The 18,071-nt window shown below is 37.7% G+C and overlaps 2 protein-coding genes across 4 annotated transcripts in view; both read right to left on the minus strand.

Annotated features, from left to right (window-relative positions):
• LOC136253268 (CARD- and ANK-domain containing inflammasome adapter protein-like) overlaps positions 1-3,944 on the minus strand; it is a 77,992-nt gene extending 74,048 nt beyond the window's left edge. For 2 of the 3 annotated variants that reach the window (XM_066045904.1, XM_066045902.1), the window contains exon 1: positions 3,830-3,944. The gene's annotated coding sequence lies outside the window, so the exon portion shown is untranslated. Of the gene's footprint in view, positions 1-3,825 lie in introns of all 3 variants that reach the window. The other variant, XM_066045903.1, reaches the window with a different exon arrangement.
• Positions 3,945-4,053: 109 nt separating this feature from the next.
• Positions 4,054-18,071, minus strand: part of LOC136253267 (leucine-rich repeat serine/threonine-protein kinase 1-like) — a 33,323-nt gene continuing 19,305 nt past the window's right edge. The window contains exons 16-24 of the mRNA XM_066045901.1: positions 15,254-15,668; positions 15,027-15,146; positions 14,469-14,867; positions 10,168-10,428; positions 9,989-10,117; positions 9,292-9,825; positions 6,758-7,463; positions 5,641-5,798; positions 4,054-4,290 (exon numbers count right to left, since the gene is read on the minus strand). Coding sequence (XP_065901973.1) covers positions 4,135-4,290; positions 5,641-5,798; positions 6,758-7,463; positions 9,292-9,825; positions 9,989-10,117; positions 10,168-10,428; positions 14,469-14,867; positions 15,027-15,146; positions 15,254-15,668 — 2,878 coding nt within the window. The 3' untranslated portion in view covers positions 4,054-4,134. The remainder of the gene's footprint in view (positions 4,291-5,640; positions 5,799-6,757; positions 7,464-9,291; positions 9,826-9,988; positions 10,118-10,167; positions 10,429-14,468; positions 14,868-15,026; positions 15,147-15,253; positions 15,669-18,071) is intronic.

The following is an 18,071-nucleotide window of genomic DNA, read 5'->3' on the forward strand; positions in this document are numbered from 1 at the left end:
ATGGCAGCAGTGGCCATTAACAATATAGAGACATGTACAAGTTGAATAGCACAGGTGTTTTGTCAATGGAATTTTCAGAAATATTTCAGGTCTACTCTATGTACTGTAAACAATGAATGGCAGCAGCTAAAAGTGTGGTGCTCGCTGTTGAAGGAGTGTGGTTGTAGTTGATTGGATAAGCACAACTTGAGCCAACTGATACTAATACAAGGATACAACATATTTATACATAAATGGCTGCAAAATAAAAGGATGTGTGCACTGAATTCATGTATGAGGTGACATCTAGTGTGGTTTCTGTTGGTATAGAAATGGTTATTGGTGTTATGTTATTGGTGTCAGTGTTACACTGAACCAACATTACAGCATGGTCAGCTTGCATCTTATCATTAACACCAAGTATTAAATAATAAAGCCTTACAAATCTATATGTTATCACATATTAAAGCATGAGATGGTGACCTCGCTATTTGTTGATGATAGAGCATTGCATGGTGCCATGGTAAAGTAGCGTAGATAGACAGTGACTAGTAAGGATGCAGCAACAAAATACAGGTCATTTTAGGGGACTGTCTAATATCAGAGATCAAATGCCTTTTGTGACTAATAGGCCCTGTCCAATTATGCTGGTATAATTTAAAGCATAACAGGTAACCAAAAGCATCAAGCATAATGCAAGTATAATCCAACAACTGAATGTGTTACTATGTAATACTCTCAATAGCAGCTTGACGTATTATATTGAAATATGTCTAGCGATTAGCCAATAGAATTAGTATTACGTTTGTTAGTCAAGGTCCCTTGACTAAAATCTATAAAACTAATTTGATTGGCTAAAATAGTGTGGTGTGTTTATATTAGAAGTAAATGTCCAACTTGACAACTATTGTTACCATAGTGATATATGCCCCAAGGCATAACAACAATATGGTTGCTTAGTAACAGTTGCTAGATAACTGTTGTTAAGGTATAAGTCATTTTGAGACCATAACAACGGTTACTAGGCAATGGTTGCTAAGTGTGATTGGTCTTTTGCAGCGGTTATTTTTGTTGCCTAGTAACAGTTGCTATGGTTGTTGGATTAATTTGCAATAGGACGGATGGCTGTGGTATTCGAGATTAATAGTTCTCGCATTGTAAACAGGAAGGAAATAGTGCTCGGCTTCGTCTTGCACTATTTTACTCCTTCCTGTTTACAATGCTCACACTATTAATCCCAAATGCCACAGCCATCCATCCTATTACATATACTAATAGGGACGATATTTGAAAATTTAATTAAATTGTACAATGCGTGTGAATGAAAGAAAGCAAAGATCACCACTAATACACATTATTACTGCATTTCATATATAGAAGCACGTATAATAACTTAATCAACCATTTCTTGGCTGTTTATTACACATTATAAAAATTAGATCAAGATACTCTAATAGAGCAGTCACTTATTCTAATGCAGCAGTCAGGAAACACTAATGTGCTTAATAAAATAGCCATTTCTAGCATAACCTTGATTTTGAAAGTATAATCTTGAGCATAACAGGCTTGATTCTTGAATACTGCTCAAAAGCATAAGTAAAATTTTGATGATAATAGTCCGGGGCCTTAAACTAGTAAAAACAGAACGGAAAAAATTGTAGAGATTCTAACACATTCATAATACATCAAAGTTCTAACCAAATATCACAGCTGCTGTCTCCCAGAACCCTGATAGTTAAATGTAAGATAATAATATTGCGGTGATATAAACTACAGGTGTTGAAGAATTTGTTTATGTTATTAATGGACACACACAGAGACAGACAGTGTCTGATGCATCCTTGGGACCAGCCCAATAGAATAAAATCATAATACATACATCAACAGTGTTATTTGCTATAAAAATTGTCAATCAAGAGTTGGGTAGTGATAGCAACTTGGATTTTACAGAGCAGAATATGGCTGAACCCAAGTTGCCTAACCCTAAACTGGATTTCTAAACCTTAATTCAAAACTAACTTCAAGAATACTAGTAGCTATAGAGTTGTGAAAATTAGTTCCCTAGATATTAGGGGGCACTAATATTCCCTCTACTATGTATATATATAACAATAATATTGACATCTAGTCTATGCAACTATGATGACATCAGATCTCTGACAACATTAGTAGCGAATCCCAATCTTTCTGGTTCAGTAGTCTCAGACCTTCAGATGATTGAGCGCGTGGGAGGCTGGGGACAAGACTACCATAGCACGAGCACCTATCAATGTCAATTAACCCCCACCCAGAGATCCCCATACATCTACTGGGGATTTGACATCTACATCTTTACCCACCCTTGGGGCTTTTCACACCAGTAGCACACCAGTAGTTTGCTAAACCAAAAATTATTTTAATAGATAAATCAAATATCCTGTAGAAGCCCCTGCTTTGAGGTGGGGACACACAGTAAAAACTAACTAGTGAAGATCACTACTAATGTCTGCCACAATACTCACTATTTTTGTGTAGTGACGTCCACTACTAATTTTGTAGTGACAAAAGGGTAGTGAGGGTCACTACAAAAAGTAATGATGGTCACTACAAAAGTAGTGAAGGTCACTACAAAAGTAATGAACGTCACTGCACAAACAAAAGTGAGTAGTGCCAGAAATTAGTAGTGAAATTCACTACTAATTTTTTTACAGTACATAGTGGAGCTTAGACAAACTTCTTAGCTTCAGTACTGGAGAATTTAACATTACACTTTTTCAAATCCCACGTGTTTCCCAGGGTGGATGACATTGATAGCAGACCTTTCAACTTAGAACTAGAGTTAATACCTCAAGCATATGGCCTCATGCAACGCACCAATGGGCTAACGTACACAAAAGTTTCATTAATAAAGAATGTCAACTAGCTATACCGCAGTTATTTGCAGTTTATTTCTCTACTCTATGGTATTTGACAATGAAAGTTGAATAACTAGCTAACACCATGAGAATCCCATCTAATCCATGAGAAATTATGACTTAACAGTAAGATCATGAGACTGCTGTGAGTCTCACGGTGGGACGGTTAGAGTTGAGAGGTCTGTGATAGGTGCATTATGTGTGAGGTCCAATTTTTCTTGCAACTATCTGCATTCTTAAGCTTTCATAGTATGCAGAGATGTATACGATTATGGAGAAGTCATTCGTTTCACAATCGCAGAAACCGCCCGGCAGAAACTTATTTTTAGAACTGACAGCCTCAGACCTCACGACAAACCAATACCTACAAATGATTTTATACCTAATCATCGTCCATCAAGGGAAGGATATTATAAACAGCTTGACATTATGATTGACTCTCCCTTTTTCCCTTCTACAATCAGACTCTGGAACACACCCCCCCCTTTGTAATTCACTCCTCTACCTTACCGACCTGAACATGCATTATGATCACACCTGTGCACAACAATCTTATTGATATCTGCACAGTAACAAATTAAATATAATAATAATAAACCCGACCCGCTGCAAGGTATAATTGTAGTCGCGCGAAAGTGTAAGAGTATATAACTCTCATGGATGCCAGAGGCGTTCTCGAATCTGATTGGTGATCCTTGTGGTTTGGGGGCGAAACTACGTTACGCCCAGGTAGATAGCTGTGAATCCACTAATGTTGACTTGTATGCAAAATACATCATGGAGGACGGATAATTTTTTGGAGTAGCCTAATCGTTTCAGATGACATGGAATAGACTCCGTATGATCTAATTAGTTACAGCACTTATCTTAGTTTTAGCTACAACTGATACAATATGAATAACAAATAGTTAACAATATGTAAAGTTACGCGAAATAAAGGTCACAAACTTACATACTTCAGATTGAGTCCGCCCTACCAGTGACGCAAGATTTTTAATTACAGGAGGTATGCACGGCTGCCTACAGCCACGCCTCTAAATAAACACCTGGCTGTAGCACAGACATTATAATCACAACATCTGTGCACGTGCTACTTTAAGCTGCAAAAAAAATCCAACAAGAATTGCAGTAAATCTAGCAACAGCGTAGCTACATGCTCAATAAAAACATTTGATCACAGTTGAAGGGAAAAATTATTATGTCAATATATTATTAAGTTGTGATAGCAGTAAAAATTAAAAACACAATAATTGTAGCTACACTAAAGTCGGTCAATATCCCAGACCAGTAACTGACTGGGTCTTCTCAGTACTGAACTATCCTCTCCACCAGTAGCAGTCTTGAAATATGATCTAAAGCCACTGCCACAACTCATCAGATGATATTTGGTTTTGTGTTGCCAACTCCCGCTGGTCACCTAAGGAAACAGAAAAACACAACAATAATATATGCTATGGAAGTATTAAATATATATTGAATACATCCAGCAGGTAGACAGGTATACAAATATTATCTGAGCAGATGCACACAGCTATCACTAGTGACTGTACTTTGCATGAAAATAAGTCAACAAGACATCAAGTGTGGAAATTGTACAAAAATGGATCAATTTGATTGGTCGAAATCTTGTGCACATTATCTTGCTTGTTTCCGACCAGATCCTTACTTTTTGCATAATGGTAGGCGGTGCCAGACTACTGCACTTTATAAAACTTCAAAGCCTTACAGCTGCTCTAAGAGATCTTGCATGACTACAGTCCCATATCATTTCAAGGAATTCAATCAAACAGAGTATGTAACTGCTGGTTTTGTCAGATGATTGCCCTCCAATTCAAACCAAAACATTACATTACCAAAACAATTTGTGTGTGAATATCATTGGCATGCATTTAATGGGCTAGTGCGAAATGGCACTGGGATTTCACCAGACTGTTACTTTTAGTGAAGGGACGGGTGGCACAGACCAAAAGTATAGTTGGTTGGACTAGTACTGTTAACATATGTTAACACATGTGAGTATACATACAACGAAGTAAAATAATTTAAGAATTACTACTGTACAGTAAGAGGTGTGTGGCCTTCACCTGGAACTTTATTACATTGAGGCCAAGGAGGTGACACACTAAAGTGTGCACCATCATTGAAACAGGATCACTACTGCTGACTTGGATGATCCCACTGACCCAGATGTGACTCAGATTAATAAAACGTGAGGTATGTGCCAAGGGCTACATCGAACTCCACTAGCATAATACGTAAACATGGGTACTGATACAATAACCAAATACGATAGTTAATAAACTAGATTAATGAAAGGGCAAGCCCAATAGTATTGTATACCAATCTAAGTTGCCAAACTAAAAGAGCAGGTAAAACCCAGGTATTCTGGATTCCCAAACATAATGTGACCCGCATGACCCAACCTGGTTTCAATGCTGACACACACTGCACACAAAGAGACTTGATCTCATGCCTGTCTATTGAACCAGCACTAGGACACTTGTGCGCTACTCATGTGCTAGGAGTTGGTGTAGTCAAATCCTCCTGCAGCTAGACTAGTAAGCCACAGGAGGCTATACCATGTCTCACAGGTGAAGATTTAGGCACCCGCAGTCCCCTCACCCTGGATTTCACCCATTATGTGAGACACAGACAGCACCTGCAGACTAGCTTGACCTACCTACGTATACCTTGACCTATCAGCGCACGCACGCACGTACGCATGCACACACACACACACGCCACATATACACACACTGAGTATTACCTTTAAACTAAAGATTGGCTTTACTCGATCCTCATGACAGTGAAACACAGCAATTGGTGACATTGTTATAAGGTCCACCATCAACAGTTTACCATTGAGAAGACCAACAAACAAGTCCATATCAACAATGTGTAGTGATGAGATGTGTGGGACATCACCTGATAACAGATATACACAACAAAACATTGTGGTGTAATCATCAAGATCACAGAATGCTCTATTGTGTACAGAGTAGTTACAACATTACCACATAATTCTGAGTAATACATCCTATTATGTACCTACTTGATGAACAGGGAAACATCATAGAAACATAACCAAACTCCCTAATCATAATGTATGTCAATAAACTTTAAAAACTTCATAAATGGCCAACAATATTTAATATCTTTAATAATTCCTCCATATGTTTCAGGGAATAATATGTGACCTGCTGAGTGAGAACTGGCCACTTTCGCAAAATTCTAATTTATATTGAAATACGCATGCTACTTTTAAAAAAATTACTCACATTTTAATCACTTCGGAATGCACTGAAACAAGGTTCAAATCAATAAGCCTACATATACTCCATCAGATTTGCCTTTTCATGGAGAGTAAGTACTGTAAATCTTAGTGTTCATACAGTGTAAGGCATGTGTGTGTTACGGGAACTTATTTACGATGCAGTACAAATAAAGTTTACCATCATTATTTCATTGTTGGAATGGCCTACTTTGTCCACATGGAGTATAGGAAACACTATAACTGAATTGATTTGCCAGTTCATGAGAAATAGACTGAGCTGCTGGGCTGAATGGTATTGATACATTACACCTTCATTAATGCTATAATGTATTACCTACGCATCTGTAAACAGTTCTGTGGCAATTGCCAAAGCTTTTTCTGTGTTACCAATGGTGCCTTTAATCCATGCATGTACTATACCACAACAAATTGATAACACTGTTTTAGTTGGTAAACATTCCATCCTCCATGCTGTGCCTGTGCTACTCAGACATCAAGCTTACAAATTAGACACAAACCTCACAGCTGCACTATATGCCACTACAGTATACAAGTAACTAGATCAAGTCTTTCTGTACATCACTATCACTAGATGTACACAAACACTTACCTGGGTTATCCTTCACATAATCACTACAATTCAAAATGTCAATGTTCTCTCTTGTGTTGGCATCCCACTGAGTTATAAACTGACCATGGTATAGAGCTGCAAACACTGACACTGACTCCCTCCCTTCCCAAAAATCACCTCCATTTCTGGTCACATCACTATCACCAATAACAACAGTGGGGGCTGGCATCATTGTACTATGACACACCAGGTTAGCTACTGTGAGATGGGCTACATAATGGGGAACCTTGGATGCATCACTAGTCACTTGTAAACTGGCTACAGTGTCTAGATTTTCTGCATTTAGTACAGATATGTGTCTGTCTTTCTGTCCAACCCATATTTCAAATGTTGACTCAATGGTAGGCACTGCAGTTAGGCAAGCAGATATGGTGTTAAACTTCTTGTGCTTGGCTACAACATTTAAGTTAATAAGAGCTGGTTGTACCCCAGCCATGCTCATTTCTACCGAGATGTCATCTTTCACTGCATAAACACTACCATTCTCCAGTGCAATGTAAACAAGTTTTGTATCTTTCACATGTAAAATGCTAAGGATTGGAAATTTGTCTTCTAGCCAAGCTTGAGCCATAGGTAGTCTCCTATTAGCATTATAAATGTACAAGTAGCCAACCTCAGACCCCATCCATACCATATCATGGATCAGACAGATTGACAGTATTGGACTAGAACTAACATGGAGGTCCTGCAACAAGAATACGATAAACAATAATATTGTAGATACTACCAAGAATTACATTAAAGAGTCAAATTATTTTGATCTCTTACTAACCATTGTCCATCAGCATTTCATGCAAGAAATTTTCATGATTTCAGTGAATTGACATTTATATGTGATTAGAGGTGTACCGATACCACTTTTTACCAATACTTCCGATACCAGTACTTGTACTGAAATCATCTGCCGATACCAATTCCAACACCGATACTAAGCATTGAAGCCTAGACAAGTTTAATACTGAGTGATATAGAAATTTCATTGTTATGACACATACGTAGCTAGCTATTGAAATATCACAGTGCACTTTGATTGAGAAGTGATGATATCTCAGTTCAATCAAGTTTCAAAATATTCATTGTATTATACTAAACATGATAAACACCATTGTGGATTACTAATTGCTTGATATGAGGTAGTTTTCTTGAAAGCTCATTAATTAGGTAATTAATTGCATGGTCAGCTGATAATTCTACAATGTTTGTTACAGCCGTGCAACTAAACCTTTTTATGAAAAAGCAAGCCAAGTAGTCATAAACTTACTTCTTTTTGAGGAACAACTTAACTGCACCATCATATAATCACAAAGGATTCACCTGTTTTAATATATTAGAATACACATGGAGCAGTTGTAGCAATACTTGGAAAAGAGTAACAAAGGCTTTGTATTCGCTACTTTGTTAGCCCAACTAATATATTTGCAACTGGAAACTTAGCTATAGATGGTTGAAGATGTAATAAACGTGGTGAGTGTCTACTAGTAGTATCTGTAGCTTTGTATTACCGATACTGATATTGGTATCGGTACACCTCTATTTGTGATGTACATATATCACCTTGAAATATTTACTCAATGCATTTGCATTGTTCACATGAGTGCCAAATTCTAGTGGATTGTTAGGTCAGCTAGTTTATCAGAATAGGCCTTGACATAAATAGGATACAGAACATAGTGCCAAAAACTGTAGATACTTAAGATAACTGTCATGCCAACTTAAAACATTGCCATAGCTTAACTATCTATAGAAGCTTTCTTGTTGACAGATTAGGGTCAAACCAGTTGCAATATCACGTAAACATGTAACATCGAGTAAAAGACATATCTTCAATGGTTATGAAATTAAACTGTTGGCTACTTGTACAGTGGATGCTCTGGAAGGTAAGGAACTAGTGTAGAACTGGTGAGATTTAGCTTTAGTCATTGGCGAGCTACAATACACTAGATATTAAAACTAGCTTTTTAAAAATAAGCAATAAGACCGGTTTACCCAGACTAGGTTGACTATATCACGGGTGTGGTAGGAGGTGGTGTGGAGGGGAGGGTAAGAGATTGCTTTAAAATGAAAGAGGAATATGTAGGGATGAATTAGATCAAATTTTAAGCCATTCAGGTCTCAAAAATGACTAAAATGAAAGGAAACTACTCTTTATTCAACACCACGGAGCTGTAAAGCCATCTCCAGAGCTCCATTGAGGCCCTAGACTGCTCATACGGCTTGCCTCTAGGCTTGAGAATAAAAGCAGTTACCAAAAGCAGTTATCAAAAGCAGCCACCAACTGAAGCCTTGCTGAATTTGAGTGTGATATTTGATAGTTTATTCATGATATTGGTGAAAATAAAATCTGCTGTCATGGGCGATAAGACCGGTCAAGTCACATATATGCATGGGGTGTGAAAATCCCCTCCCCCTCACTTCAAAAACAAGTAATTAGTGAAACGTTTCTACCTTGAAAAGTGAAATTTATACCCTTAAAAACCAACAATATGGTACGTACGTAGGTACTCATCACAAACCTGAACTCCTGTAAACCTTCCACAATAGTCTAACAATGTGACACGAGAACAGTGAACATCACTACTGGACACCCACACCTCATGTTTATGTACAACATCCACCTTCCTCTCTAGTGTTGATGAGCTAAAGGACACATCATCTGATGTAGTTTGGTCAGGAGGGTGAAACATTGATCCATAAAATGACTCAAAGTCATGATGATCATCACTATGACCTATATTGATATCTCTTTCACTCAGTGGTACTGACGTTGACCTATCACGTTTGTTATACGATGTAGACAAGTCTATAAAACCAGATGAAGCATTTCGTTTCCTAAGGTCTCTAGTTTTTTGACGCAATGTAATAGGGATTTCACGATGGCACACACACAAAACTCGACCATCATTATCAATGCGAATACCATCAACCAGACGACAGAATTGTTGACTTCTTGCAACTTCAACAACCTGAGTTGCTGTTGGTCTCATCTCAGGATCCTGTTGCCAACACCATATCATCAATTCTCTCTGGAGAATAAGACTGTTGAGATCCTACAGGAATACAATACAAGTCAATCACAAAACTCATACAAGAAATAAATGTTTTGCAACAAGAAAACATTAAAAACCAGTTCATGTGAATTCTCTAGCCACCAAGTTTTAGTACCTGATATGCAATGACTTCTACTACTTATGTTGTGCATTCACATCTCACCTTTTTAGACAAAGATGGACGTACTCCACTCTCGATTGCCTGATTGGCTTGTTGTTGATTGAACTTATCATAAGGAGGATGTAGAGTAATCAGTTCATATATTACCATCCCCAGTGAGAATATATCCACCTAGAACAGTAACAATCTAACTATATAATAAGGTTATTATCACACTGTACCTTGTTAGAGTACACTTCCTTCCCGTGATATTTTATGATTTCAGGAGCAATAAATCCCGGTGTTCCTGCAAAGCCACGTAATCCATTGATACTGGCAAACTGACTAATCCCATAATCTGATAATTTGATTAGTACTTCATTGTTGGTAGCTACCAATGGTGGGTTGTTAGGTGTAGGGAACCTCCACACCAACACATTGTCACCCTTCAAGTCACGATACACTATTGACCTCTTGTGTAAGAACTCTATCCCTGATGCAATCTAGAAGATGAAACAATATTGAGATACAAGTAGCTTGTTGTGTGCCAAGCAATTCACCAATGATACATGTGATAAAATGTGTATAAATAAGTTATGATCTTTAATGTATTTGTAATGTCTTGCAGGTTTCAGTATATGTGACCGTCTCAGCAAAACACCAACTTGTTTGCACAAGCAATCGTATTGAGAAAATCGAAATATTATTTTAAAATAATTCGTAAAATTATGCATGCTAAAAAAAAACTACGTAAGTTTGTATCGGGCCAGTACTCAAAAAAGGAAGACTTAAATCGATTAAAACTATGTACCATCTCCTGTTCATGGAGTTTGAAAATCTTTGAATCGTTTCTCTAGCTCCAACGGTATTCATGTCACGTGCGTTTGTTTACGATGCAGTAAACGTAAACAATATCGCCATCGTTTCTTCTACCAAACCGCCTTCATATCCATATGCGCAAGTATCTACAGGGTTAATACTATACTTTCGCTGATGTGCCGATCCATGGTGAACATTTCAAGCCAAATTGCAACATTGTAGACTATTCCAAACAGAAGTTATGGCTGCGAATGTAAGCACCTGTAGTTTATTTTCAGTATAGTCGCTGTACAAATCGATTACCTCGCTCTTCCTACTGCCTAGCGCTATAATTCCAAAACTACACACCACAGAAGGCTGAAACTTTGGTGGTCCATTCCTTGGACAATGCTGATATTGCTGAGTGAATAAAAAAGTTTTTTTTAATTGTGCGAACAAGTCGGGTTTTGGCTGAGACAGTCACATATATCAAAGCACAAAATAATGCTCTTTAACAGTAAGTACACAAAGAAGCCCCAAAATCAGCTGCAGGCCAACCTTGCTGCTTGCACATAGCAATTGCATGCAGATACTGTATTTTATTAAGCTGACCTGTGAAAATAGTATAGCCTTCAAAAATCTAATCGTAATAAAGATGTTATATCAAAGGTATGGACGTATCAACCACAAACTGCATTGAAATGACTTTGATATCATTGTCAACATTTCTAGGCAGCCATCTTTGACATCATAATGATAGCTATATTTTATTGGGATCAGTTGGAATATACGGCACCTACCTAATATTAGGAGAAGCACTTGTAGGATTAGGAAAAGCGCCCCTAGGATTTAGGTTAGGGTATGGGTTAGATATATAGACCAGGTGCCATATACTCCAACTGATCCTTTTATTGAAGGTAGCACACTTTATGTTATAATAGTTACTTGAGATGCAACAAGATATTCATATATCGCATATCGTATCATTTTAAGCAGAGGTGTACCGATATAACGATACATATCGTATCGGTGACCGATATAAACATTTCTACTTTATCAGTGGGAGCCGATATTGCTGCTAAAAACCGATAGGATACACCGATATACAACTGAACTATCTTGAGGACACCGTCCAATGATCAAGCCACATTATAAACTCTATTATTTAGCTAACAAGGGCGGGAAACAGTAGTTATCTTCCTCGTCTAAAAGCAGTACGCTACGTGAAAGCCATCTAAGTGCATAGATACTTAGAGTAGAGGCTGGTATTGTGGGACAGGGGGCAATGTGGGTCACATAGCTTAAAACCAGTTGAGCGGGTTAATTCCTGCAGATTTAGGAGTAAAGAGATAGTACCTATTCAGATCATCACAGATAGTGATTATAAATCAACCACAAATCTAATTATGGGATGATATAGCTCCTTAAATTTACTACATCATATTGGCATACTGTCGATGATTCTCTTTGTACCACTCACTATGTAGTTAAGAGTACAAAGATGTAAAGTAGACATATGAAGTCAAATAATCTTTTTTGACTGTCTGCAGTGTCCCTGCTACCCTTTACATATGAAATCTACTGTAATTAAATCTGAAATAGTCAACTTTCAAGTACAGCGTCTCATAATACCCCCATATGTCTCATAATACACACATCTACAGTGTTCCAGAAAAATTATCATACAGACCACCACAAGGCAGAAACTTTTTTTAATTTTTAAGTTAATGTAGTTTAGCAGTGGGAAATACCAGGGTTACAGTTTTAGGTAATTTCAATGCTTTGAAGTTAAGTGTCTCATAACTACCACCACTACTCTACTGTTTTGTTGTCACAAAGCTTACCAATCATATAACAAACACTCACAGTGGTGGGCCTGGGGAAGCAGCAATAAGATGAACCAAGAGAACAGCATAAAACAACCAGCAACCTCTACAAGCCATTAAAATGCAGAAAAATCCGGACTAATCTTGGCAGGGGCATGTATTAAAATATTTGTGGGTGCCTTATAGTCTGAGCTATCAATAGAGGCCACACCACCATGGGTAGCCAAGCATAGCCAATAATCTTAAGACTGTCTTCAGTAGTTTCTTCAGTAAAAATAAAGTTGAACATGGCCAGTGACATAGCTACCATTGAGGCAACCGAGGCAGCTGCCTCAGTAAAAAGGCTCAACAACAGGCTGAGCAGGCCAGAGTTTTGGCACCCCAGATTTTCTACTCATACGTTACTAGACAGCATTACTGTACGAAACAAATGGCTGTAGTACTAAGTACGGCTGGAGCCTATGGTGACATGGTGCCTTGCATGGTGCTAGACCACGTTTCAGCTTCTTGAATTTGTAAAAGATTGAGATACTCTAATAGAGCATTCAGCACAGATTATAGCCACTGTTCTCATTACACTGCTTGATTATTTGTGACCAAATTTTGGAAAATCACCCATATGGGGGCACGGGAAATAATTAGAATATTCATGTTTAGTGGGTTGAGCAGTGCAAAGTTATAAAAATATTTCTAGAATTTTCTAGTAATTTAAGGTATTGAGAACGATGTACAGTTATTAACAAGTAGATTTGCACTATAAAGCTTGTTATTTTGTCATTAAATATTTTAAGTGTCAAATGTGCCCATAAGGTTGATTTTCCAAAATTTGGTCACATTTACATTCATGTTATAATTAATTGTCCTTACATTACTTTTCAAAAGTTCCAATGAGTCAACTGCATGGCATTACATTGAGCTAATTGATTATGCATATCATGCATTAGCAGTTACAATCAAAAAGTAGCCTCCACATGCCATTTCAAAGCATATATTTTCAAAAATTTCCTTGAGAGAGCATGCTCCCAGACTCCTATAGCTTGACATGCTTAGCACATGCAGTTGAGCATCACATGAAAGAGATAATTATCTCTGACTTAAACATCACATCAGATCAATTAAAATGTAGTGTGCATGACTATGACCTCTGTTGCAGTCCATGGATGGCCTGACCACTCAAAATATCTCCAGAATAAGTTGTGTTGCATGCAATTAAACTAGTCTAATAATTGAAGCATGGTATACTGTAGCATCAACTATGCTGGAGCATTACTTATGACATGTAGAAAAACGTTCAGTGTCTTCTGAAACAGTTTCTTCCATCCAACCATATAGGCAACCTACAAATTCTGTACCACTCATACTTGAAAGTATTTGTGAATCTGTTGAGTCAGAAGCAGACCCTCTCAATGTACAAACTTTACCTCGGTAAAAAATTTTTCCTGGCTACGCCACTGATGGCATATGTGGTTCCTCAAATATAAATAGCTACACTTACTTATATCGGTATATCGGATCGGTATCGGTGTTCAGACTCAGTATATCGGTTTATATCGGATCGGTTTAAAATTTCCCTATCAGTACACCTCTAATTTTAAGTCAATATCGTTGTATCGATACAAAATCAAACCGTATCGATATATCATGCATAGTGATATATCGACATATCGTGGCTTGTTAACATGGCTGACAATCAAATTATTGTACATTGTGGTTAAACTGAGTAGTATGTAATGATTCTCAAAGAAACATTGCTCACTTATTTCTCTTAAAAAACAAAAACAACATTAAAAACAACATAGACCATTGCTTATACTCCACTTTGCATAGTGCAATAATATATCGCCGTATCGTGATATACCAGAGGCAATATATCGATACGTCTACATACTGTATCGTTGCAACTCTAGTAGTTACCTTACCTGTACAATAGTGATCTGGCTGACACAAGGTGATAGTCTTTGAGAACTCTGATGGTAAGTCTCATACACCAGCTTCATGGTACCCATTGGAGCATACTCTATTAGAATAGATGGTGGAGTCACCACCACACCCAAAAGACTTATAATATTTTCATGTTGTAATTGTGAGAGTACAGACAATTCATTACGCATGTTCTGGTGTGCTTCAGCCATTCTCCCCATTGATATCTTAGGTCTCTTAGGGAAGACAACAGATACTGATGAGCTGTCATTTGACTTATCCACTTGTGTATTGGACTCTGTCAGTGCTTCAGAAACTGCTGATTCAGCTATCAACTCATCAGCACTAGTCCATTCCTTCTTTGTGAATGACTTCATTGCGGCTGTTTTCATATCAACCTGTGTGAATATGTGACATGTGTCAAGATACAAACGTATGAATCAGTAAAGAATTCAAAAATGTCAGGATTTACGGATGTAGTTACACAATAATGATGAAGGTTCCACATACTAACTAGAATCCTTGTTACACAAAGTATGTAATGACAGATGACTTACAGAGAGGTCTTGTGTTAAGGTGACCTTGAACACTTTAGCATAAGTCCCTTCCCCTAGTAACTCCAGCACTGTTATCTGATCACGTTTCATGATCATGTTGTCACCCAAACTAGAAAACATCTAAACACAGAAATTAGGAACACATGAACGTATAACAAAAAAAAATTCATAACATAAAAATACATATGACACACATAAAGGAACATTATAGATGTTGTACTACCTACCACATCAGGAACAAAATACTTCAGTGGAATATCTCCATGTGCGGGACAGTATACAACAGAAGATGTTCGTGAGATCCACACACAGTCATCAAAGTTATACACAAATGCATTAGTCACATCTGGATAAGTCCCTCCTTTCTGTACAGGTAAAGTCAGTCCTATCATTACAGCAGGGCTGGCATATGTTCGTTGAATATGGATGGGTTGATTTTCTGTAGTGTGGGGCTTGGACTCCATACAGTATGGACAAGGGATCAGTAGTTGTGGTTTGATACCAGAGAACCACTCATGAACTAGTATTGTGACATGTTCCATCACTTTAGTGACTAGTCCAGCCCTCATCCTATCATGAGCTACTTCATCAATTCCTATTGACTTCAGAGGTTTAGGTTTAGTTGAGAGTCGTGTCGACCTCCTGTAAGAAGTTGGGAGAATTAAACAACATTATATATCAAGACATATGGTAGTGTGTTGTGTAGCAAAATGAGCTGGCATGCCCCACAAGTATAACATGTGTGACCTGCTGAGAGAAAACCCAGCTAATTTGCATAATGCTGTTTTGAAATAAACTGCACAGAAATATATATTATTATATACCACTTTAGCGTGGGCATTCAAAGACGCCGCTCAGTGTTTAATTCGCATATTGCCTGGGCAATATCTTGGGCAATATCATGGGAAAGCGGTTTGCCAATGACTTTGATACCTAGCCAGTTCAAAGAATCGATGCGCTTTGACTCATTATATTGAGCGACATAGAGCTTTGTATTGTGGGACTCGTTTTTGTAGTAGTTGCTAAGCTTAGCACATTTGTTAAGATAGGGTAGTTGGTTGTTACTAAAGGTTAATGAAGGCATAAAATTAGAGCTGTACCGATACAAGAAAATTAAACCGATCCGATACCGATTCGATATATAAAAATAAATTTAAAACCGATACGATACCGATACGATATACCGATATAAATTTATGTTGTATTATCATATTATTTCATTTTTTGTTATAGGTACTGTTGAACTGGAGACAACTATAGTTACACTAAGAAAACAATCACAATGAAATTGACAGTATAATATTTTTGTTATAGGTACTGTTGAACTGGAGACAACTATAGTTACACTAAGAAAACAATCACAATGAAGTTGACAGTATAATGGTCTATTGTTGAGGCATTGACATCAAGTTTCGCTTAATGAAAGTCTACATTTCTAGTTTTTCAGCTAGCAAGCATCGTCTTCTACTGCTATCAATTATACCAGTGTCACTAAACAAACTTTCTGAAGGAACAGAGCTGGGTGGGGCTGATAGATATTTCTTGGCCATCACTGCTAACATAGAGTAATGTTCTTTATTTTTCCTCCAGTAATCAAAAGGGTTCATAAATTTTTTATCTTCAGGATTGTCTATGACAGGTTCACTTACGTAGTCTGTTACCATTGCTGACAGACTTTCCTCAATGTCGGCTGCTGGGGTTGAACTTGCAGGTGCTAGTTTTTAATTGCCTTTTTATATGAATCGTAAATATTAAATCCTTTCTTTTTTAAGGGTAGGCTACTTGGGTTTGTAGCCCTAGGCTCGGTAGGCTGCTCTGATATATCACAGTTGTGAACTTGTAGCTGTGCGAACATGGTTGAGTGTTATCCTGTTCATTCAACACTAATGTTGGCTCTGTTCGACATACTGCAATTAGTCTTTGCACTGCTAATTCACTAGTTGCACTGTCAAAAAACGAGGCTTTGAACCTTGGATCTAATAGGGTGGCTATAATGTAATTGTCTTCTTTATAAACATGACTGAATCGAGATTGAAGAGACTCCAGTAGTTCCTCTTTAGTGGATAGTATACCTCTAAACTTCTCTTGTGTATCACCAGATTCCTCATTTAGCTCAGATTTTAAAATTTCTAAAAATGGAATCACTTCTGAAATAACAGCCCTTTTAACACTTAATTCTTTTGTGATTCGCTGCATAGGCTCAAGTAGTTTGACTACCTTTTCTGCTAGCTGCCACTCATTTGAATTCAACTTCTCTGGAAGCTCAAAATCAGTGTCATAAAGGTTGATTGCCCTACGTTGTTCAACTAAACGATCTAGTAAATAGTAAGTAGAATCCCAACGAGTAGGCTCGTCCTGTACAAGCTTATGCTCAGGCAAGTTTAGCTGCTTTTGAATGCTATTTAAACGCTCTACAGCTAGGTGAGAATGCTTAAAATGTCCAACAATTTTTCTGCACCTTGCTAACATGTCAATTACAGCACGTTGTGTCATAATACAGTCTTTGATGACCAGCTGCAAGGTGTGTATTGTACAGCCAATAGCAGGTAAATCAGACTGCTCAATGCCTGCCACCATATTAGCAGCATTATCCCTTACCACAACGTGTACCCTGGACTTCTCGATACTCCAAGAGTCTAACAGCTTGGTGATTGTCTCAGATATGGCCTCAGCTGTGTGAGAGCCAGGAAATGGACATACTTGAAGTATCCGCTCTTCCCTTGTGAAACTCTCTGGGTTGATAAAGTGGGCTGTCCAACTAATTAATGAATCTCCACCAGCCTCCCTAGTCCAGATGTCTGTAGTAAAACTTACAGGGAATTTACCTCCATAAGAATGAATCTCTTCGTGAAGCTTTGTTTTGATAGTAGAAAAAATGCGAGGTATAATTTTTTTGAAAAGTATTTTCTCGATGGCATGACATATCTAGGACATACATTGGCTAATAATCGAAGAAAGCCAACAATGGAAAACAGCTGTGAGTCGAGGGCCATCATTTCTGCAATCCAATTCGTTATTTTCTTGTGTTGTGGATGGTCGTACGTC

Source organism: Dysidea avara, chromosome 4 (genome assembly GCF_963678975.1).
Source record: "Dysidea avara chromosome 4, odDysAvar1.4, whole genome shotgun sequence".
In the NCBI taxonomy this organism is placed as follows: Eukaryota; Metazoa; Porifera; class Demospongiae; order Dictyoceratida; family Dysideidae; genus Dysidea; species Dysidea avara.